This window comes from Meriones unguiculatus, chromosome 11 (assembly GCF_030254825.1).
Source record: "Meriones unguiculatus strain TT.TT164.6M chromosome 11, Bangor_MerUng_6.1, whole genome shotgun sequence".
Classification (NCBI taxonomy): domain Eukaryota; kingdom Metazoa; phylum Chordata; class Mammalia; order Rodentia; family Muridae; genus Meriones; species Meriones unguiculatus.
In genome coordinates, this window is record NC_083359.1 from 76,958,897 (window position 1) to 76,984,300 (window position 25,404).

Here is a 25,404-nt window from a genome sequence, read left to right on the forward strand (position 1 = left end):
GCTTCCTTTGGATTATTTTATTGATTTTAGGCTCAACTTAATGGTTGAGATGTTAACTGACCCTTTAGAGATGTCTTTTAGCAAAGTAGGTATGTGAATTTTTCTGGTGTGAGCACTGATTTTTCCAGGGATCAATCAGAATTAATTTTTTTTCTTGGAGACATTTAAAGTTTTAGCAATTTTTCTTCAACTTTGTTAAGAGTTAGGCAGAAAAAAAAAAAGAGAAAAAAAAGAGTTAGGCAGATTTTTAAAAGGTAGAATGGATTTTCAATAGTCAGTGTCTTTATTAAATCATAGTTAAATAACTTTTCCAATATAACTAATTATCTTTAATCAGTAGAAAATTTCCAGATGTCTGACATGTAGGGATTCAAGAATTATTTTAAGAATTTCACTACAAAAACCAAACAGCTTGTAAGTGTTTTACTCTTAGGGCAGTGTTTCCTGAAACATGATTTCTTTTCAAGCAGTGTTTGCCCCCACTGGGACTATGCCTATGGTCTTGTAACAAGGGTATTTCATTAAGGAGCTATGACTTGTAGGATTTTTTTTGTTCTGTTAAAAGGGATTTTTTTTGAGACTGATACTCCAACCAAGGACCATGCATGGAGATAATCTAAAACTCTTGCACAGATGTAGCCCATGGTAGCTCAATGTCCAAGTGGGTTCCAAAGCAATGGGAACAGGGAAGGGACAGTCTCTGACAAGAACTTATTGGCCTGCTCTTTGATCACCTCCGCCTCAGTCTGAGATTATAATTACGTATTATATATCTGAGATTATAATTATGTATTAAGTAGAAGCAAGAATTTTTAATACATTAAATTAATCCCTGAGTTAGAGGTGAGTTTGCCTGACCAGCTTTAATCTCTAATAACATTCTACTTTCAGAGAAACACTGTAAGTAAATTAAATATGCTGAATGTTTTCTTTGTAAATATTTCCTCTTGTTGTCTTTTTGGCTTTGGGTTTTGTTTTTTTTGTTTGTTTGTTTGTTTTGTTTGTTTTTTTTGTAACTCTTTTTTTTTTTTCATTTTTCATCAATTAGACTTTATTCATTCTGCATTCCCCCCATAAGCCCCTCCCTCCTCCCCTCCCGACCCCACCCTCCCTCCTCCCTCTGCATGCATGCCACTCCCCAAGTCCACTGATAGGGGAGGTTCTCCTCTCCTTTCTGATCCTAGTCTATCAGTTCACATCAAAAGTGGCTGCATTGTCCTCTACTAGGCCTGGTAAGGCTGCTCCCCCCCAGGGGGAGGTGATCAAAGAGCAGGCCAATCAGATTATGTCAGAGGCAGTCCCTCTTCCCATTACTATGTAACCCAATTGGACTCTGAACTGCCCTGGGCTACATCTGTGCAGGGGTTCTGGGTTATCTCTATGAATAGTCCTTGGTTGGAGTATGAGTCTCTGGGAAGTTCCCTGTGTTCAAATTTTCTGTTCTGTTGCTCTCCTTGTGGAGACCCTGTCCTCTCCAGCTCTTACTATTTCCCAGTTCTTACCTAAAATTCCATTCACTCTGCCCGACAGTTGCCCATCAGGCTCAGCATCTGCTTTGATAGTCTGTAGGGCAGAGGCTTTCAGAGGCCCTCTGTGGTAGGTTCCTAGGTTGTTTCCTGTTTTCTTCTTCTTCTGATGTCCATTCTCTTTGCCTTTCTGGATGGGGATTGGACATTTTAGTTAGGGTCCTCTCTCTTGCTTAGTTTCTTTAGATGCACAGGTTTCTTTAGATGCACAGCTGCTACAACCATGTTTGTAGCAGCTTTATTTGTAATAGCCAGAAGTTGGAAACAACCCAGATGCCCCTCAACTGAAGAATGGATGCAGAAATTGTGGTACATCTACACAATGGAATATTACTCAGCAATGAAAAGTAAGGAAATCATGAAATTTGCAGGTAAATGGTGGGATCTGGAAAGGATCATCCTGAGTGAGTTGTCCCAGAAGCAAAAAGACACACATGGTATATACTCACTCATATAGACATACAACATAGGACAAACCCACTAAAACCTGTGCATCTAAGGGTTTTGTTTGTTTTTAAGATTGTATTATTTATACAGTATTCTGCCTACATGTATGTCTGCAGGCCAGAAGAGGACACCAGATCTCATTATAGATGGTTGTGAGCCACCATGTGGTTGCTGGGAATTGAACTCAGGGTTGTTTTTTAACACAGTAAGGAAGAGTGTCTGAAGCAGGAGTCTTCTAAGGCATCATGAGACATTCTCCCCTCCATTAGTACTTATCTCGTTTGTGTAGAATGACAGCATTATTTCCCTTTAAGCCTGATCCCAAGAGTAGGTAACCTTTGTTCTTCCCCAACTAACTTGCTACATTGCCAGCATGTGCCAGGCTCTTAATGGTGAGTTGTCTTGCTTTCTCCTCTAAAGTTACCTCCGGACTCCCTGCCATAGACGATTGCCTGTAGTTCAACCTGAGTGACTTCCTTTGTTCATCCAGTCTTTTTTATTTTACTGAGTCCTTCATGTAATGTGCTCTCATTTGCAGGCTCACCTAATGCTTACTGTTATTTGTATTTAATTTTATTTTGAATTCACAAATAATCATGTATGTATGTTAGTGGGGTACCTTGTGCTTTATTGAGTTATACATATAGTATAGAAGCAGTCAAGTTAATATCTCTGTCACTTCACTAATTTATCATTTTTTGTGGTGTAAACTTACAATTCTAGTGATAGTATAATAGTGAGAGCTTATGTGACTATGGTCACCTGCAGTGCAGTAGATCTCTGAAGCACGTTCCTCCAGTATAGGTAAACCTTTGTTGCTTTGACCAACTTTTTTTTTTCCAATTTTCCCTCCTTCTTCCAGTCTGTGGTAACCATTCTTCGTACTGCATTTATGTGAAATTTACATTTTAGGATTCCACCAAGCCAGGCATGGTGCACATGCCTGTAATTCTAGCACTTGGGGAGGCAGAGACAGGAGGATCTCTGTGAGTTCAAGACTAGCCTGGTCTACAAAGCAAGTCCAAGACAGCCAAGGCTACATAGAGAAACCCTGTCTAGAACAACAACAACAACAACAACAACAAAAGATTCCACCAAAACATGAGGTCATGCAGTATCCTATGTTTGTCTTCTTTCCCTAAGCGTAGTGTCTTAGATACTTCTCTATTGCTGTAAACAGACACCATGACCAAGGCAGCTTTATTATAAAAGAAAGCATAATCCATGACCATCATTGGAAGGAGCATGGCAACAGGCAGGCAGGCATGTGTCTGGAGCAGTAGCTGAGAGCTCACATATTGAGACAATAGCCGCAAGGGAGAAAGAGAGAGAGAACTTAAGTAGAATGGTGCGGACTTTTAAAATCTCAAAGCCCACTCCCAGTGACATGTTCTTCAGCAAGGCCACACCTCCTAACCCTGCCCAGCTAGCTCCACTACTCGAGAACCACACATTCAAATATATCGGGCTCTTTGGACTATTCTCATTAACACCACACACATATAATCTGGTCCCACAGGTGGTGTCACAGGTAATAGAATTGCCTTCTTCATATATGCACTGTGTATGTTCTCTTCCCCCACCCATTCAGTGATAGACAGAGACTGCTTCCACATCTTGACTATTGAAATACTGCAGATACAAACATGGAGTGCAAACATCTACTCACAACTCTTACTTCAACTCAGAAGTACACTTGCTAGCAACGTGGTCACTCCATACTTGTTTTTTGAGGTACTTCTAACTTTTTCACAGTGCTGTATTAGTAACAGCTTGCAAGGGATCCTTTCCGTCCAAGTTCACCAGCACATGTTAGCGGTAACAACTGGTCTAGTAGGCAAGAGAGGGAATCTCGTTGTGGCTTTAATGTACAATTCTCTTTTGATTAGAATTCTAATTTTTACTCATGTAGCTATAGGCCATCCATATCTCTTCTCCTCTTTCCCTCTCTCTTTCTCTCTCTGTGGAAAAATGTCTATTCAGAACCTTTTCCAGGGTATTTGTTTTCTTGGCATTGAGTTTTTGTAGTTCCTTATATATTTCGGACATTCTTTATTTGGGTAGCTGATTCCTGGCTTCTGACCATTCCTGTATAGAATACTGGCCCAGAATAGTGTAACCCAAGCATCTTTTTGTAGTACGTGAGGATTTTAAGAAACATTTCCATTGTTTAATAATTGCAGAAGATATTATTTTATTTTTTATAAATGATGCAATTTTAAAGATTAACTTCATTTCAAAAATGTGCCTAAAAATTTAAATAATGTAATAATCCATTTTTTAAAAAATACGTGACAGTTATGAAAAGTTACGGAAAAGGTACATAGGATCATATTCTCCAAATGCATGTGCATCTTCAGTTATCTCAAAAATTAAAGTAATATTATGATCTTGATTAAAAAAGCATGATGAGCCCTCTATAAAGAAAATTTTTCTTATTTTTCGCTTCCATTTTCATTTAGAAGTAATGTGTTTTTACATAGCCATCATATTATGGTACATCTCTACAACAAAAACATGTACATGAGTTGAAGTTTTTAAAATTGTGTTTTCTGTGATATCAGTGTTTTAAATGTTTTTTTTTTTCCTTATTTGAGTTACCTTTCCGTGTAACAGGTGCTTAGTAAAATACACTAGATGCTTCAGGAAGGCTTTGTGTGGTTGATGCCAACGTAGTGTGTTTTAAGATACTTAGCTCTAATTGCAGTAACTTTTCACACCACATCAGTTATTCACTTGCTTTTAAGGTAGATGGACTCTATAGGTTTTGATTGTTTTATGAAAAAATGATAAGGTCTTGAACATAATAAAACATATTAATAGCTGGGTGGTGGTAACGCATGACTTTAATCCCAGTACTCAGGAGGCAGAGACAGGAGGATCTCCGAGTTCAAGGCCAGCCTGGTCCATAGAGTGAGTTTCAGGATAGGCAGGGCTACATGGAAATATCCTGTCTCAAAAAAAAAAAAAACAAAAAAAAAACAAAAAACAAAACGAAAACAAATTAATTTATTTTGGGAATATGAAAAACGTTATTTTATACCTGTCCATAAGGTTCAGTTCATATATTAGAGACTTTCATATTCTGAATCACATATTGCCATTTTATGAGTCACCAAACCAGAGAATTGCACAAAAATGCATCACGGGGATAATTCTAGGTGATATTTTTGAGTTTTATTTATTTTTATTTTATGTGTCTATAAGTGCTTGCCTGCATGAGTCTGTGCACCACATGCATGCAGTGCCTGCAGAGGCTAGAAGAGGACATTGGGTTCCCCAGAACTAGAGGCAGACAGTTGTGAGCCACCATGTGGGTGCTGGGAATTTCACCCAGGTCTGCTAAAAGAGCAGTCAGTGTTCTTAACTGCTGAACCATCTCTCCAGCCCCAGTTTTATCTTATTTTAGAGAACCCATAAGCCCCATACTAAAAGTGTCCGCTATCAATTCTTCAGTGGACTGCCGCTGACTAGTGGAGTCATGTGACCTAAGAGAAAATGTACTGCGTACAAAGTCTAAGTGAATTCTATCTTTAAAAACATGCTTTGACATGTGTGCATGTGTGTGTGGGGCGTGTATATGCACCCGAGTGCAGGTGCACTGAGGCCGGAGGTGTCACCCTTCCCCTGGAATGTAGGTGGCTGTCGGCTGCCTGGTCTCGGTGCTGAGAACTGAACTTAGCTCCTGCAGAACCAAGCAGTAAGACTCTTGACTGCTGAGCCATCTATCTAGTCCCACAGCTTTGTTTTTTGTTTGCTTGTTTTTACATTTGATAAATGTGGTTTCATTCGCAAGGTATATATTAACTTTTTTTTTTTTTTGCCTGTGAAGTGAGATAATTGTATTAAAAATTAAAGACTGGGGAGATGGCTCAGTGGAGAAAGTGCTAGCCTCACAAGCATGAGGGCTGGACTTGAGCTTCCAGGGCCTAGGGAAGTGGAGCCATAATCCCAGAACTCAAGAGGCAGACAGGATCCCTGGGGCAAACTAACCAGCTAGACCCTGTGGAATTGGTGAAGTCTGGCTCAGCAAGTGACCCTGCCTCATGTAAATGAAAGAGTACTCAAAAAAGATACACACGCCCAACTTCACCACAGGTGTGCCCATGTGAATGAACACGTATGACACACATTTACAGGCAAAAAAAGATGAATGTGTTTTCTCGTGTGATACATTTAGAATAGCATTTTCCTCAGTTTGCTCCCTCCAAATTGCCACGTTGCTACAGTGCTCTGATTGAAATGCCCGAGTCATGGGAATACGCTGTCAGTATATGAGAGTGCCTGGGACAGGGTGGAGAAACCCACCGTGAGGTGTGATTCTGCTCCATCTACTGTGACACTTGCAGAGCCGGATACCTTTCCTGTAAGCACCACAGTTGCTTCCGTTCTTGTCGAGACTAGATGCGGTGTGTCTACGTGGACTCCATTGCTCTTTCTGTCACTTTAAACTCGTCAGCAAACAAGTTATGTTGGAAACATGTGACCTTTGTGTTTTATCCAGTACGACAGATTTTCTTTCTTTCATTCTTTCTTTTTTTTACTCTAATTAGGGAAGAAGACAAAAACATATTTGATTACTGCAGGGAGAACAACATTGACCATATAACCAAAGCCATCAAATCGAAACATGTGGAAGTGAATGTGAAAGATGAAGAGGTATGAAAAACAAACCCTGTTATTTTCATCTCTGGCAAGTGGATGTTTGGGGTTGGTAGGTTAGGTTTTCTTTTGTGTTTGTTACTCTGCTCCAGTGTCATTTTCTAACTGTTGTGCCGCTCAGCTACAGCTCTGAGTAGAGTGTGGCTGAGGGCATCTCAGAATGGGTGGGTGGGTGAAGAGCCTGATCTATATATCCAGTGCACTTTTATCCATGAGTTAGGAGCTAAAACTTGCCACAGCCAAGTAGCTTCCGTTTGTAATAACAGGAGAGGGGGGACCATCAGCATGGTAAGTGAAATATATAGATAACAGCAGAGTTTCCTTTACAAGTAATATCTTCTGTTATACTGTAAATATGTATGTTGGTATGTTGATTGTTTGGGCTTTTTGAGGCAACATTTTACTACATAGCCTTGGCTGGCCTGGAACTGCTATATAGAGCAGGCTGGTCTCAAATTTACAGAGGCTAGAGGGGTTGTATTTCCCTGAGCTGGAGTTACAGGTGGTTGGAGCCACCCAGTGTGGGTGCTGGGACTTGAACTCAGGGCCTCTGTAATAGCAGTTGGTGCTCTTAACCACTGAACCATCTCTCCAGCTCTGGTATGTTGATTTTGTACAGAAATATATTTCTGGAAACCTGTCAGAATTTTGATAAATCTAGTAATTTAAATGCTAGCCCACTATACTAAATTATTTTGTAGAATATACTACTATGCATCTTATTTTGTGTATAAAGTTGCTACATACTGAACAGTTTAATTACAGTTAACAAAGTAGTAAAATGTGCTAGTTAACTTATAATGACTTCCTGTTCTTTTACAATTCTGTAGACGAACATGGAAATGGTCACAGGGGCCCTGGAGGTGTGGTGTGTTCCGCAGAGTAGTGCTTGTGCAGGATGTACAAGGCCCCAAATTCCATCCTTGGTACCAACAAAACAACAAAAAGGGGAGACTCTAATATGAAATGGCTAAAACACACTAGGTGTTGGGAAGGAGGCACAGTGTTCACAGGCTGAGTGTACAAATAATAATTTGTATAGAGTTAAGAGCTCCCTATACAGAGTAGTCTTTGATAATGATTTACCTTTAGGAAACATCATCCTTGAATTATGTTGTCAATGACTTCTGGAAATAAAAGTGTAAATTATGATTCTACAAATACTAGAATACATTGGATTCTAGATTGCTTGAGGCCAAAACTTTGAATTCTTTTAATTGCTTTTATGAAACTCACATATATAATTCTAAATGATGTACTTTTGTCTTTTTGGTTATTGAGTTTCTTCTGTTTTGTATTTGTGCTTGCCTGTTTTACTCATCTTCCTCTTTATCTTTCTCTGCCTCTTAAGATAGTTAAGATACTTTAAAATTCAGCTTTCTGGTTGAGTGTTAAATTGGTGCCTATGATGTTTATACTATGGAAGTACTGCTCATTGTTGAGCTGTGGACTGTATTATGTATATCAATCAACTTTTGCTGCAGTAGCAAACAGCTCGCAAAGCTGAGTAGCTTATAATTTCTTGCTTGTATCACCTTGTCATGGATGACAACATTTCACATATTCTAATATTCTTTTACTTTGCTTCCCATTCATGTTTATCTTTCTAAAATTTCAAAAGGGCTTGGGATTAAGTCAGGACCGTTGTGAGGTTCTGCTAGCTTTGTTTGGGCCCAGTTCTCTTGATTTCATGTGGCTTTTCTTTCAAAGGTAAAAGGTCAATGAAGTAGATACTCTGGTGTAGGAACTAAAGCTAGGCATAGCCAGGCATCACATCAAGTTCGTTTTGTTGTTGTTTGTTTTTGGAGGTGTTATATATTACATCAACCTACACTCCTTTGGCCAAACAAGTCACAAGATGAAGGGACTTTTTAGTGGGATGTTCATTCTGATTACAAACCAGCAAGGCAAGGGTGAAAAAAAAAAATCAACAATTATATTACTGTGCATAATAATACCTACTTACCATGGAACAACATCCTGTTTTTTTAAAGTCAGGGTTACTTCTGCATTTGTTTCCTATCATGAGGTTTTTCCTAGAATTGCCCAAAAGAAACAAAAACTCTTCTGGGCACACTCAGACACACCAGAGATTTGTCACCCCATTCGTCTTAGATCTATACCTTCTGGGGTGCTCCTTCCTTCTTCGTCTTTAGTTCTTGTCTTGACCTATTGCATGGATCTTATCCTGAGCCTTTTCCTTCTTACTATTTTGGAGTTTCTGTTCTCCCTTTGCCTGGCTTCATCTGTTTTCTGGGTCCTGTGACTTTTTCTTTTATTGTTTATGTCCCGATTTCCTGGAGCTTCTCCTTCATATAAAGGTTTGAGATCTCATTGAAAGTCTATCAGAATTTTCCACATACTCCCTGAATATTTAATGAATTAATGAATGACTAATAGAGATGGTAAATTGAGTAATGGTTAAGTCTGGACTACATGGATTCAAGTCTTGGTTCTGTCACTTCCAAGCTATGAGACCTATGTTGAGTTTATTCTGCCTCAGTTTCTAATAATAGATGGAGATAATAGTGTTTGCCTGAGGATCACTTTGAGTATTAATGAGTTGACATAGCCATGTAAATTGTACCGAGCACAGTAAACACTTAATAATTTTCAGATTGTTAGTCTTAATATGAGTGAAAAGTGATAGTAAAATGAAGAAATAAATGAAGAAACTGACTTTTCAAGATCCATTTCCACTGGAAGGTATGTAATCACCATATGACCCCTGTATCTTCCAACTAATGGTACTTTTTGCAGTGTCTGTTAGAGTTTGCAGTGCACTGTTGCTTTGTCCTCTGCCACATTCACAGGAGTATTTTCAATTAAAATAGTCATTCTGATTTCCCAAGCAAGAACGAACACTCAGCGATGTACATTTGCTCTTCCAAAGCAGACAGCTGCCAGGTAGGAGTGAGGTCCAGCAGAGTGCTCTCAGCCCTTGGCTTAGGTCGGATAATCAGAGCAAGGGAAGCTATTAAGTTGTCCCTGCTCATCCTAAGGTTTGCAACAACCTTCCCTCCCTTCTTTCCGCCCCTTTCTTCCCTGGCTCTATTCCTTTCTTTCTAAATAGTTGTAAAGGTCGTATCTAAGTGTGACCTCTGCCAAGATTATTGGGTAGTCAGAGTAAGTGCCTAGAACAGAAACAGCTATACTAATAACATGTTTTTGTTGATGAAACTACACAAAGTTGGAAAGCCGTTCTTGACCATCCGTGTTTGATGCAGCGTGCTGCTCAGCCCTTGTGGCTTGTCACCCTTGCGGCTGCTGTCACCCCAGCCTGCCAGAACTCTGTGTTTCCATGAACAGATGAAGTGCTTACACATTCATAGACTGAGACACCAAGAATTCAGTTGGGTTCTCTCAGTGCTCCAAGCAGATTTCTGCCTTCTCAACCATGACAACGCAGGCTGAGCTTTGAATACTTATGGAAAGCCCATTATTATCAAGCAGGGATTTGTATGAATTAATTTAAGAACATGAGGAGCTGGAGCTTAAAATCAGAATCAAATTTGACACCCTAAGTGAAATAAATTGTAGTGCTTCATGGCATTTAAAGCTCTGACAAATAGAGCCATTGGATGAGTCTTGATGATAGACTGAAAGTATACACCCTCAAAATTGTGCTAAGTTGAGAAGAAAGTTCAGTGTTGAAAGGGCAACCCATTCATGTTTCTGATGTTTGTACATTTCTACACAAATTATATAGAATTTTTGGGGGTAACATTATTCACCTAAAAGGTTCAAACAATTTTAGTCTGCCCTTATGTGACTAAAAGTTATATTTATTATATGTAAAATTTGCAAAACTGTTTAAACATAATTATAATCATGAAGTGAAAAGAATACACACTGTAAACTATCATACATTAAAATGATACAATAAATTGTTATGCTATTATTATCAATCATTTTGCCTGAGATGCAGATGTTTGGACCTGGCTGTCATAATGAAATGCGTTTTAAGTATGCTGTGTTTGTCTTGTACAGTGAAGTTATCTGAGTATATATAGGTCTATATTCATCCAAGTTATAATTGCTAATAACTGAGTAAAGCCAGAGCTATGTTTTCTCTTTTAAATTTTGCTGTGTGGCTATGTGGTTGAGTCCCGGGCCTTAGGCACTGGGGTATACTTTCAAAAATTTTTTTTTTCAAATACTCTTTTTTTTTTTTTACTCTTTAAGAATTTCATACACGTATGTAATGAAATATAATCATATCCACCACCCAAGGCATTTATTTCTAATTTTAGAAAATAATATGGTCTTTAAAATTTTTATTTTTATTTTTATGTACACTGGTGTTCTGCCTGCATGTATGTTTGTGAGGCTGTTGGATGCCTTGGAACTGGAGTTAACAGACAGTTGTGAGCTGCCATGTGGATGCTGGGAATTGAACCCAGCTCCTCTGGAAGAACAGCCAGTGCTCTTAAACCACGGAACCATCTCTCCATACCCAACATGATCTTTTTAATTGACATAATTGGGAGATAGTATTTTGCATAAGAGAAAAGGTCTTATAGTTATTCCTTTAACTCAGGAAGTTTTTCTATCAGGTGTTTCAAAGCCTAAGCTTATAGCAACATGGTGTTATATATACTGGCTTTTACATGTAAATTAGAACTTTTACTATAATTTTAATATCTGTAAACGTTTGGAACTTGAGAATATGAAGAAAACCTGCAGGAGCGATGTCATAATATTAGTCTTCATTTCATATACTGGTTCAGGTTTGGTGTTTGAGCCATGTTGCTAAAGCTGTTCTCACATGTTATTGACAGTTATTACAAGACGGTATCTTCTTTTCCACGAAGATTTACTTTTATTTTTATTTGTGTGTGTGTGCGTGTGCAAGTGTGCTCACCATGTGTGTAGTGATGTTCTTGTAGATTAGGAAAGGATATCATAGCCCCTGGAGCTTGTGAACGTTCAGTGAGGGTACGTACTAGAAACCAAATCTGAGTCCTCTGGAAGAGCAGCAAGTACTCTTAACTTTTGCACTCTCTCTCCAGCTTAAAGAAAGTATCTTTTAAGGGAGAAAGAAGGTGTGAATAATTTGAAAAGTATATTTATAGTATAATAAGCTTATTTTGAAAATGGGCACAAATTAAATAATCCTTGCCTTGCATATTATTTCTCAGATAAATTTCATAAATACTTAGTAATATTATTGATGACATTCAAATAGAATTTTTAGTCTTTAGAGCTTAGTTTTTGAGCTTAGTTTAGAATACAGATAGCAATGTGCTAACAAAGTAGAGGGCATTTTCTCAGGGCAGGTCTAATGGAAGCCCCAGTGTGCACACACAGGTCTTGGCTTTCTGTACTCTCTCCAAGCTGCAGCTGTAGGATGGTTCTTTCCCTTTTGACCTTTGAAGCCATAATTGATTTCACCAGCTACTTTCTATAGATCTTGATTCTTTTGAATATTTTGAAGGTCACCTTTCTGTTGACCCCATCATTTCTCCCTTGCTTTATTTTAAATCTGTGGCTCGTAGCATACTATAATATAATGTATATTTTTGGCTCAAGAAACTGCTTGAAAACTATGATAAAACTGACAGTGTTGACGCAGTAGAAAGGTAAAGTTAAGTAAAATTTAAGTGGCCTTTGTTCTGAAGCTCAATTCCTGCATTTATTTAAAATTTGGAAAGGAAAGGAAGGAAAAAAATACATGTAAGATACTAATTTAAAGGAACTTTTGTTTTTCACATTGATTGAGAAACATTACTAACTCCCTAAATATGCATATTTGCATTGATATAGAAAATGGCATTTAAAAATCAGTGGCCATAGTTTTCATTAGCAAAACTGCTGCAGTCATACTTTATATCAGAAACTCATACTTAATGCAGAATCAGATGATAGAAAAAGTAACTTAAATCTTATAAACTTTGACATCTTCATTTCTTAAATTGTAGTGGATTACACATAACACAATTTACCATTGCTGCTGTTCTTATGTGTGTAGTTCCATGCAGCCATCACCATCACCCATCCAAAACTTTTCATCTCCTTCAGCTAGGACTTTGTACACACTAAGTCCCCATTATACTCTAATTTTTTTTAAAAAACTAAGTTTTTCATTAAAAAATAATTTACTAGTTTAACAAATTTATTAATATTTAATAAAATTTAGTAATTCAAATTTACTTAAAAGTTACAGAAAAGACAAAACAAAGTTTTCATTTTCTTTCTAGTATTCCTCACTAAGCCATAATGATGTTCTTTCAGGGACAAACATATAGACAGGTATGCTACACTTAAGAAACCTTCTTATGAAAGAGCAGGCTAAGGTAATTCCAGGGGCTCTTCAGTGACACTTCTTACTACTCTGGGACTCTGGGAAATTGTCAGCCCCTACAGTTACCACAAATGCAGCAAATCCCCATCTGAGTCCTTTCATCAGTATACCTATAAGGAAACAGTGTTTGCAGAGCCGCCCGTACCTCCAGCCTCGTCACCTGCTCATGAGTCCTCACTCCTCCAGTGCAGCTTCTCCTGGACAGTTTTGACGGTGTCTCTTTGAATTCCAACTGTCTGCAGTGTGGAGGTTCCAGTTTACCATGACCACCTTCCTGTTTGTATCCACATCCAGAGGCCGTGTCTAAACCTCTCTCAACAACCTCCCTTCCCCCATTCTTTGCAGCATGCCCTATTTCAGTTGGATCCCATGTATCTTTCTTTTGGCTGACTACTTGTTCAAGGAGAGAACTTCCAAAAGCTTAATATATAGCAGCTTCACTATGTTGTTTTTTTAATATATGATTTTATCTGTGTAGACAGGGCACATATACTTCACATTCGATCTCCATATCCAAATGCCATAACACTTATTTCATAATACAGTACTCACATTTAATTTTGTGGTATATAAGAAAAAAAATCTCATTAAAAAATTCTACATGGCTTAGGACAGTTAAAGATATCAAAGAAGCATTTAAAATGTGAAGACCCACTCTCTGTTTTCTAGAAGGTTTAAAAGTAATATCACTTAATAGGTTAGTTGCCACAGTGCACTTTCAAAGCACTTCCGAGTCATTCATCTGTCTAAGGGAGGACATGTTAGCACCATTGGTTAATAGATGAGAAGTAGTCCTCCCTTCGTCTACTGTATTTGAATTACAGAATTTACCCAGAGCTCTCCAGACAGTGCTTGTAGTAGTCTGAGGACCTAGCAGAATCCTTTTGAATAATAACCCGTTCATCTAACTACCAAGATAGTTTTCTAGTAGGGTTTTAAAACTAAAAGCAAAGACTTGACTAAAATATTTGTAAGAGTTTACGTATGCAAAATTACAGAACAAATTTGGAAGAAGTTGTTGAGCAAATGTAGCTCAATCCATGTACCCAATTCATGCTTTTCTTTCTGAAGGAGAGCCTCAGAGATCGTGTACCTACAATAATTCAGTAGCTCCATTCTGTTGGCCTGTACATGGTGTTTTTAACAAAAAGGGAAGAAACCCTGGGTGTTTCTCTCCTGAGCTTGTCACAGTCCACCGTGAGGCTGCAGCTCGGTACTGCTGCTTATGTTAGTGGAAAATCATCTTAAATGGGGGCATGTTTTCAGAAACTTTATAATTTGAGGAAATAAAGGGCACAGACACACCTTTGTCCTGATCTTTATTCATTTATAGAGTATCGTGAAGGTGAAAATCCCAAACCCTGCTTTGTTTTGTGTTTGTAAATGTTAACTCCTACTCTTGATCTTGAGCTTTTTAAGACCGTTTAAAATATTAATCATTACGTGGTCTTAATGTGGATCTCTAGCACTTCTGCAGAAAGTCATTGTCAGAGAATTTATTCTAATTCAAGGTTAATTAGTGTACCATTAAAATAATGTGTTACAGAAATTAATTGCATTGCAGGTCAGAATACGTGTTAAAAAGCATAGTGCAAAAGTCTGCGAGTGCATCATCCTTCTTAAAGCCAACTGTGCCGTCTTTCTGGAAATGCATCCAAAGGGAAATTACCCCTGAGGTCCAGTCACAGGTGTTCCCCCTAAAGTAAATTTTGGCACCACATGTGACAAATTTAAAATATAATCCCCATTAATGGTGACACAAGTTTCTCATCTTTTCTCCCATGGAACAGTGAAGGATTCATAGTTCAGCATTAGTTGGTGAATCATGACTGGGTCAGACCTAAGGAAAAATTGGGAGCCTGCTTGAGAAGTAAAAGTTATCCATACATCTTGTGGTAAAAGTACATATTATTAGGTTTTCTTACTATGCTGTAATTCTCATATGTATGCTAGGTAAGCATGCCACACACCTTAATTATAAAGTAATTCTAATTAAATAGTTTAACTTAGTACCCACTCTCTAAATATTTAAAATTAGAACTAAAATGATAAGCTTTTATCTGATTTTTTTATTAAATTTCTATTTTTTTATATATTAATTACAGTTTATTCATTTTGTATCCCAGCTGTAGCCCCCTCCGTCATTACTTCCCCATCCCACTCTTCCTCCCTCATCTCCTCCCATGCTCCTCTCCAAGTCCGCTGATAGGGGAGGTCCTCTTCCCCTTCCGTCTGACCCTAGCTTATCAGGTCGATCAGGACTGGTTGCATTGTCCTCCTCTGTGGCCTGGCAAGGCTGCTCCTCTCTCAGGGGGAGGTGATCAAAGAGTCAGAGACAGTCCCTGTTCTCCTTACTAGGGAACCCACTTGGACACTGAACTGCATGGGCTACATCTGTGCAGGAGTTCTAGGTTATCTCCATACATGGTCCTTGGTTGGAGTATGAATCTCAGGAAAGACCCCTGTGCTCAAATTTTTTGGTTCTGTTGCTCTCCCTGTGGAGCTCCTGTCCTCTACAGGTTGTACTATCTCCCTGTTCTTTCCTAAGATTCCCTGCCCTCTGCCCAGGTTATAGTTCCAGCATCTGCTTTGCTACCCTGCTGGATAGAGTCTTTCAAAGGCCCTCTGTGGTAGGCTCCTGACCTGCTTCCTGTTCTCTCCTTCTTCCAATGTCTATCCCATCTGTTTTTCTGACTGAGAATTGATCATCTTACTCAGGGTCCTCCTTCTTGCTCAGCTTCTTTAAGTATACAGATTTTAGTATGTTTATCCTATATTACATGTCTAATATCTACTTATAAGTGAGTATATACCGTGTCTGTCTTTCTGCTTCTGGGATACTTCACTCAAGATGATCTTTTCTAGATCCCACCATTTGCCTGCAAATTTCATGATTTCCTTTTTTTTTTTTTTAATTACATTTAATTGTGTAAATGTACCACAATTTCTGTATCCATTCCTTAGTTGAGGAGCATCTAGGTTGTTTCCAGGTTCTGGCTATTACAAATAAAGCTGCTACAAACATGGTTGAACCAATGTCCATGTTGTCTACTTGAGCATATTTTGGATATATGCTTAGGAGTGGTATAGCTGGATCTTGAAGAAGCACTATTCCTAATTGTCTGAGAAAGCGCCAGATTGATTTCCAAAGTGGTTGTACAAGTTTACATTCCCACCAGCAATGGAGGAAGGTTCCCCTTTCTCCACATCCTCTCCAGCATGTATTGCCACTTGAGTTTTTGCTCTTTGCCATTCTGGTGGGTGTAAGGTGAAATCTCTGATTTTTTTTTTTTTTTTTTTTTTTTTGAGGCAGGATCTCTTTGTGTCGTCTTGTCTGTGAGATGCTGCTCACTGTGTAGGCCAGGTTACTGAGATCAGCCTGCCTCTGCCTCCCTAGTGTGGAATTCAAGTTGCGTGCCACCACAGAAAGGCTGATTTGCCCACATCTTCAAATTTTGTTTTCTTCTTTTATAATTTTATGTGTGCAAAATCCTTGTAGGATTTCAAGTAAGGAAGCAGATACTCACAGGTAAATAAAAGCCAGTCATGGAAATCAAAGCAATAAAAAAGGGAATCTGCAAGAAAGACGTTGTCCTAGCCTTATTCAACTACCTGAACCAGAACGTGTATCAAGAGAGTCCAGATGATTTTAAAAACATGTAGGAGGGTTTAGAAAAGCTACCTTGGAGGGTATGTTTTAAGGTCACCCTTGCCCCACCTTTTATATATTTAAATATTTTCTACAGTGTGGAAAAACATACCGTATGAGGACAGCACTGTCGCTCTCAGAGCAGAGTCATACTCTGCATCACCCCTGTCTATTCAGAAGAGCCCTGCAACTTTGTTTGTTGGGGGCCAAGTAGGCTTCATTTATTAGGTACACCAAGACGTTCTGATAGTCAAAAGAAAAAAAAAACTGTATTAGTAGTAAGTGTAAGCCTTTGATAGGTAGAAGTCAAAAGTCGTATGTTTGGAGCTAACGAGGTGGGTCAGCATCTCTTCAGCAGTGAAGTTGTTCACTCAACAGATATTTTGATTACACTTTATATATTTATTTGTGCCTGTTTGTGCACACCTCCATGGAGATGAGAGAACAGTTTGCAGCAGTCAGTTCTCTTCCATCTTGTAGATCCTGAAAAGAACTCAGGTCAACAGGCTTGGTAACAGGTGTCTTTATGGACTAAGCCATTTGCCAGCATCACTCATAGTACTTATTTTGTTGTTTATGTTACCGTTTTACGTTATTCTGTCAGGTGAGAAAATGGATTAGACTGAAAACATTACTAGGCAGTATGTGATAGATCAGAAGTAGAACTCGGGCCTTCCCATTGCTTGTCTATCACTTTTCCATAGTGTTTTATATCATCCTCAGATTAATTGTCTTCAGTTCTACATATCTCTTTACCCGTCATTCTTAGCTTATGAGCTCTGTATGGTCCCACACATAGATTAACAAGTTCTTTTGTCATTTCCTACTTATAGGGCAGAGCTCTGCTCCACTGGGCATGTGACCGAGGACATAAGGAACTAGTGACAGTCTTGCTACAGCATGAAGCTGACATTAATTGTCAGGTAAGAATAAATTCAAAAGGATCTTGCTTTTCTTTTTAATTAAGATTCATTAACTTTTATTGTATGTGTACAGGTGTTTTTCCTGTATGTATGTCTACGAGTCACATGTATTCAGTGCCCACAGAGGCCCAGAGAGGGCATTGGCTGCTCTGAGATGGAGTTACAGAGGGTAGTGAGTCTTGGGAATCCAACTCTTGTCCTCTGGAAGAGCGGCCAGTGCTCTTAACACTGAGCCATCTCTACAGCCCCTAAAAGGGAGCTTTAAGAAACACAAAACAAAACTAAAGTAAAATTCTCTTGAGAAAATGTATGAGATTAGATGTCTTAAGGCATATGTCACTAGAGCCCTGCAGTAGAGGTCTACAGTGCTGTCTTCGCCCAGTGGGAGCACTGCAGCAGTTAGCAGTTACGGCTGCCTTCCTCCAGCCCCAGGCCCTGCAGCCACTAGCCTGCTTTTTCCCCTGGGGTGCTTCATGTAAGTGGAATCTGAAGTAAGTGCTCTCCTTTTGTTTCTTTCACATACATATGTGAAAGCTGTGTTTCTGATGGAGCACAGCACAGGACTTCATTCCTTTTTATGGCTAGATTACTAATATAGGAGCATCCAACATTTTCTCTATCCACTCATCAGTTTGTGGGCTCACCTTTGATGGTTGTAATATTATAAGCATTTGTGCTTTGTTTTTGTTTTTATGCCTATTTCTGATACCTCCTTTCAGCTATTTTGGTTATCTACCTAAGAGTGGAATGCTGGAGTCTTATGGTAATTTTTTTTCAGATTTACCTTTGTTATTTTATGTGTATAAGTGTTTTGCCTGAATATATATATACACATATATATGTATACACACATGTGTATACATGTACATATGCATATGTGCACCAAGTGTGTGCCTGGTGTCCTCAGAGGACATTAGACCCCCCCTCCCCAGAACTGGAGTTAATGACAGTTGTGAGCTATAGTATGTGTGTACTGAGAAGCAAGCCCAAGTCCTCTGCAAAAGCAACAAATGGCCCCTCCTGCTGAGCCGTTTCTCCAGCCCCGATCTTATGGTAATTTAATGTGTAATAAAACACAGAATAAAATAAACCACATAGAAATCTCTAAACTGATCTCTGTAGGCAGTATACTATTTTATACCCCACCAGTGTCTGCAGCGTCCAGCTTCACCCATCTTTAGCAACAATTTTCCCTTCTTTTTAAAAAAGGCATCCTAATGGATGTTAACCTGACCTCATCGTGATATGACTTTGATTACCTTTGATTTCCTAACAACTAAGAGTGCCGAGCCTTTTTTTTTTTTTTTTTTAGATATGGTTTCTCTGTGTACTTTTTATTATCCTGGAACTTGCTCTGTAGATCAGTCTGGCCCTGAACTCAGAAATCTGCCTTCTTCTGCCTCCCAAGTTCTGGGATTAAGGTTGTGTACTTTTATGAACTCTTTATTCATGTCCTTTGCCTAATTTATTATTAGATTTATTATTACATTGATAATTTTAAAAGAGTATATAAACATCTTATGTATCTTAAGACAAAGTTTAACATATCTATGACATGTTAAAATTGTTCCTAATACTTTCTTCTGGAACTTTCTCCCTTTCATGATTTCTTTGTGCCATCTCGAATTATGCTGTGTCTTCTATATGTTAATAGAGATTTTATTTTGTCCAGATGTTTAGCCAGTTGTTCTGATAATGTTTACTGAATAATCATGTTTGCTTCTTGTGATATACAGCATCTTCCTTACCATAGTCCGTGGTCTTCATTTCAGTCTATTTCTGGGCTTGTCCTCCCATACTGTTACTCTGTTTTTCTGTGTTCTTAGGCTGCGTTCTTAAAGAGCATAGCTTCAAATGTTTGAACGTTGGATAAGACAGGTTTCTTCACTGTTCATTCAGAAACGTTTCTACAGTTTTGCTTCTCTCTTTCTAAGTGTTTGAAGTTTGTTTTATCCTCGCTTTACCTTCGCTAATTGAAGGTACTCTGCAACAGGAATGTGCTGGTGTGTTCATGTCTACACAAGATTATAAAGAGCTCAGGGTATTTTAAAGGAAAATGTTTCCACACTAGGCACTGTATGAGGCGGCTGACAGCTCTCTACAAAGCAAACAGCCCTGCTCCGTTCCTTACATGCTCTCTAGAGCGCTGTGGGCTGAACACTCCTGTCAGTGCAGCTGAGGCTCCATGTGGGTTTTTGGAATGAATCAGTCAGGATGGCATGTAGCCTGGCACAGTGTTTTCTCTGTCCCCTGCATTCACATGACCATTTTATGTTGCTTTGACTTTGTTCTTGCCGATTAGTCTGATCTTCCTAGCACCAGTGAATGGGAATGCTTTGACTGTCAGTTTGAGCTGATAACGGGCTTCCGCACTTTAGTGTCAGAGGTGCTTTCCCACCGTCCTTCCTCTTCTGGTTTTGTTATGGTAGCGCTTTTCAAATAGACAATGCAAACGTAATAGATGGAAAGAAAGGTTCCTCTCCCTCATGACTCAATCTTTCTTAAACAATATTATTATTGACTGGCTTATTGGTTGCCAAAAAAGAAAATCGATTTTATTAGAACTATTTGCTTAGCCATAGATCTTGGTACTAACCCAGCACAGGCCGGCTGATGTTATCAACTGTGTGAAGAATAACGTTTACTGTGCATCTGTACTGAAGTAATTAAAGCTCCATCAGGCCTATTCTGTATATTCCTGTCATTTTCCTCATCGGCCTATCTCATAAATGCCTTTACTGAACTGCAATGGTTGGATTCTTTGGCACTAGTAAGGTTGGAACTGATGTTTATTTCTAAGAAAAGAGCCTTTATGATTCATTTGTTATCTGTGTGCTAACAGATATTTTATTTCTTCTGCTTAGTTTTGACTTTTGGTTCCTCTCTGGACGTTGGGTTATTGTCACATTTGGTGTTAGGCTAATGATGCAAATGCTGTGTGTGAATGTTTGTGTGTGGGGGGTGCATGCGCGCGCATGCGCATCTGTGTATGCAGAGACATTCCTATGTGCTCTTCTTGAGTCAACTTTTCAGTTTTTAAAACTACTCCACAAACATAAAAACCATCTCTATACTTCTGTTGCTGTAATAAAACACTCTACAGCAGCTTAGGGAGGAGAGCCTTTATTTTAGCTTTTTCCAGTCCCAGTCTATCTCTGAGGGGAATCAGGAATGGAACTCAAATCAGGAGCTGGAGCAGAAACCATGAAGGAATGCTGCCCACCAGCTCACGTTCAGCTAGCTTCCTTGTACAGCCGAGGGCCATCTACCCAGGGATGGCCCCACACACAGTCGGCTGGGCTCTCCACCCCTTGCCTTGTCAAGACAGTCTTTGACAGACATGACCACAGGCCAGTATGATGGAGGCAGTAAGGTTTCCCCTTCCCAGGTAGCTCTAGAGTGTGTCACATTGACAACAGAAAGTAAATAGGACAACGTTAGAAGACATTTGGATGTCGAGACTTATTGGTAGGTATTCTCAGAGTCTGTGCGGTACGAGTATTCATCTGTGTGATGGGTGTGGCAGGTCAAAACATTTGCTCTCGGGAATAGACGTGTTTAAGGATTCATAACATTTTGTTTTGGTCCTTGCTTTTTTGAGTCAAAGTCTCTCAATGTAGCCCTGGCTCACTATGTAGACTAGGCTGGCTTTGAACTTACAGAGGTCCTCCTGCCTCTCCCTTTCAATGGATTAAAGGCCTGTGCCACTATGCCTGGCCAGGACTTTATAATTTATAAATTATAATTTGAAGTACAAAACAAATTCAGTGAGGTACATTGTGCATCAATCCTAAGACTACAGCTCGGTGCACATGCACAGGCACATGCACACACGCACGTGCACACACGCACGTGCACACACGCACGTGCACACACGCACATGCACACACACACATGCACACACGCACGTGCACCTTCCCTCATAACTACCACTTACGCGACAGCCTTTCCTGAACTGGAAGTTTTGTTCTCTTAAGCTGCTTCTGTTAAAATCCACACGGAAATGACTATTACTCTGGTTCTGTCGCCACTGATCCCTTCTAGCTCTTGGTGAAATTCGGGTCTTTGTAATAGTACTTGGTATACAGTGTACAATAGATAGTACAGCCATTTGGACCTGGCTTAGTACACTCGGTATATTGTTTATGGGAGTCATCCCTGTTGTTACATACTATTTATTTATTTTTATTGCTGGGTAACATTGCATTGCATGCATATACTGCAGTTTGTCCCCTTCCCTGCTGTTGGACAATTAGGGTTCCTTGTTTCGCCTTCAGCTTGTGTTTATTATGAATAAAGCAACAGAGACAACTGTTGAATGTGGACATGTACTCATATTCCTGCTCAGTACGTGTTCCTAGGAGAATGGCTGTCATAGGATGACTGTGTGTATGACTCTCTGAGGGGCTCCTTGCTTTCTAAGAGTGGCACCATTTTACATACACACCAGCAGGGTATGAGGAACATAGTCCTCTACATCCCATCCTTGCTGACACTTGTTATCGTCTGTCTTTTTATTCTGTCCACTCTAATGTTTTTCTCATGTATGAAGTGGTGTTTCGTTGGGGTTCTGATATTCAGAGATATTATAATGATTCCAGTTTCTGTTCTGTTCATGTACTCACTGACCACTTAAGTATGCTTGTGAGGAAATTTTCTACTCAGATATTGTGTGTATTGTATTATAATACTTGTTTGTTTAAGATGGGATCTCATAGACTGGCCTGGAAATCACTGTAGAGACCAGGCTGGCCCTGAACTCACAGAGACCTACCTACCTCTGAGTTCTGGGATTAAAGGTGTGTACTACCATGTCTGGCCCTGTGTCCACTTTGAAAATAAGGTTCTCTGTCATGGAGTTGTGTTGTTGATTATTAATATTTATTATTGAATTATCTTTAGTTAATCAGCAGTTATTCCTAAACCAGCTATATATGCAAATCACCACACAGAGACTAGGATGTATTTAGTTAACCTAGAGCACAATGCTGGGCAATGATTACTCAATCCTAAACCTCCAAGCCTACATAGCTTCCTCCCATTCAGAATTTTCAACTTGCTTTTAGTCATATCTTAGGTTCAATTCATCTCTCTTCATGGTTCCAAGTCCTCTCCTGCCGCCCTCTGCCGACCACTGGCTTCCTTCCCCTCCTCTCGGGACCAGGATGTCCCACCCTGTTCTCTCCATTGCACAGCATTGGCTGATTGTTTAATTGAAAATACAGAGAACAAATGGTGGCATGTTTACACAAACTTGAGACAGGTGATGCTTAGAATAAACATCACAGTGTAGTGTCCAGATTGAAACCAGATAGTGGGGTAGAGAAATCAGCATTTGGATGAACAAGGGTAAATTGTATACATTTCACAAGAACATTATACCAACAGAGCTGGAAGGGTTGTTTCTATGTTCTGGATACAAGTCTCTTCAGATACATGATTTGCAAATATTTTTTCTATTCAATTAATTTTTTCTTTTCTTTTATTGATAATGTCCTTTGAAACATAATATTTTCATTTTAAATTTTTTTAAAGTTTGATGAAATCTTGGTTATTTTTCATTTTTTCGTGTTTTTAGTATCATTTTCAAAAAACCATTGTCTAACCAAAGATCATGATAATTAAGTTCTTTTTATGATTTTTATAGTGTTATCTCTTACATATAGATCTTTGAGTCCTTTTGAATGGTTTGCATGGAGTATGAAATAATAGTCCAACTTCATCTTTATATGCAGATATCTAGTTGTTTAATCTTTTGTTAAAAAGCCTAGATGGTCTTCCATTAAACTCCTGTAGTGCCTTGTCAAAACAGTTGCCCACAATGTGGAAATCTATTTTCAGACTCCAAGTTTCCCTCACGGTCATTATGGAGATTAACAGCCCACTTGTCTGGATACTCCTGATCTGCTCCGCTCTCCACTTCTCCTTCTGATATTACTATCACACATTCCACTTTCTGAAACTGCCCTGGACTTCTTGATCTCCCTTCCCCATCCATTCATCTATCTACCCGTCTATCTATCCATCCATCCATCCATCCATCCATCCGTCTACCTCTATATCTGTCTCTCTCTTCATCTCTTCATTCCCGCCTCCCTTCCTCCTCCTTTCTTTTTCCATCTGCCTTCCAGTACTGGGCTGGGAGTTTTTATTTTCAGTTTCAAGAGCCCTGACCTTACCTAGCCATAATTACCTTCTAAAGGCCTTTCAGCTATTGTCAAAATGGGGCTAAGTGTTTCAGCATACAGATGTGAAGAATGTGCTGTATTTTCATATTTAATGTATGTTCCTTGTCCAGTATGACTTTTTTTATTATTAATTATAGTTTATTCACTTTGTATCCCAGCTGTAGCCCCCTCCTTTGTCCCCTCCCAATCCCACTCTCCCTTCCACTTCTCCTCCCATGCCTCTCCAGGAGGTCCTCCTCCCTTTCCCTCTGACCCTAGCCTATGAGGTCTCATCAGGACTGGCTGGATTGTCTTCCTCTGTGGCCTGGTAAGGCTGTTCCCCCCTCAAGGGAAAGTGATCAAAGAGCTGGCCACTGAGTTCATGTCAGAGACAGTCCCTGTTCCCCTTACTAGGGAACCCACTTAGACACTGAGCTGCCATGGGCTACATCTGTGCAGGGATTCTAGGTTATCTCCATGCATGGTCCTTGGCTGGAGACAACCTTTGTCTTTCCTCCTGGTGTTCCACTCATTTGTATTTAATGTAAGTGCTGCCATAGTTGTATCATTTTTTGCTACTTGTTTTCTGTTTGTCTCACCTGCTTTTGTTTCTCTATTTCTTTATTGAAATGTGTGGTACTCATCAAATATTTTTAAATTATTGCATTTTGCCTTCTCTATTGGTTATTTATTCCCTAGACATTATAAAAATCACTCTTTTGCAGTGGAAATTACAAAACTCAGTTTATTTTCATGTAACTTAGAGTAATATTCTTGTTGTGTCTTGAAATATAAGAACTGTAAAATTGTTTTTTTGGTTTTGGTTTTGCATTTTTTATTTGATTGTAACTGGATCTTCTTCTATGTTCAAGTCTGGCCTGAAACTCATTGTGTAGCCCAGCCTAATATCAAACTCACAATGATCTCACTGCCTCAGCCTCCTGAGGGCTGGGATTACACGCATGAGTCACCACGACCATTGTCTCTACAATTTGTTTTTTAACACCTCTCCCCCCCCCCCCCATTTCTTCAAGCAGGAGATGTTTTAAAGACCGGAAGATTTTTGTGCACTTTTTAGACATTCTATTTTCTCTCAAACCCTCGGGGTTCAGGACATGAGCCATGTGGGAGAAGAGCTACGTTGTGTCCAGAAGTCTTTCTGACCTTGTTTTCATCCAGTGTCTATTTCACTTGGACTAAGCTCTGTCAGAGCCCTGGCATAGAGTCACACAATTGATTTCTCTCAGTAGCTCCCTGCTTCCTTTTGCTTCTGTGGCTCCCACACGTACTTATAACTACAGTGTTGTCTACTAACCCAAGTTTTAAAAAGTTGCTGCAGGGCTGGAGAGATGGCTCAGTGGAGTAAGCAGTTGCCACACAAGCAAAAGAACTGGAGTTTGAATCCCTAAGACCCATGTAAGTGCCCAGTGCACATGGTAGCCCACTTGTAATTAATTACAGCACTTGGGAGAGCAGAGACAGGCAAATCTCTCAAGTGAGCTGACGAGTAGCAGAATCATCAAGCTTTGGGTTGAATAGAGGGCCTGCTTGGAGAGTGCTCAGAGGGTACATCTGATGTCTATCTCTGGCCTACACACACACGCGCGCACACACACACACCACGTACACACACACACACACACACCACGTACACATGACACCCCCCCATGCTGTAATGAAAAAAGTACCCCAGTTCATCTTCAATTTTACTTAGAACCAGACACCA

At 39.4% G+C, this 25,404-nt stretch overlaps 1 protein-coding gene across 6 annotated transcripts in view; it reads left to right on the forward strand.

Annotated features, from left to right (window-relative positions):
• The window catches only part of Acbd6 (acyl-CoA binding domain containing 6), a 136,082-nt gene that overhangs the window by 51,147 nt on the left and 59,531 nt on the right, over positions 1–25,404 (forward strand). For all 6 annotated transcript variants that reach the window (XR_009584595.1, XM_060364478.1, XM_060364480.1 and 3 more), the window contains exons 5-6: positions 6,527–6,632; positions 17,422–17,511. Coding sequence is in view for 5 of the 6 variants with exons in the window: in XM_060364478.1 (XP_060220461.1) it covers positions 6,527–6,632; positions 17,422–17,511 (196 nt within the window). In the remaining variant the exon portion in view is untranslated. The remainder of the gene's footprint in view (positions 1–6,526; positions 6,633–17,421; positions 17,512–25,404) is intronic.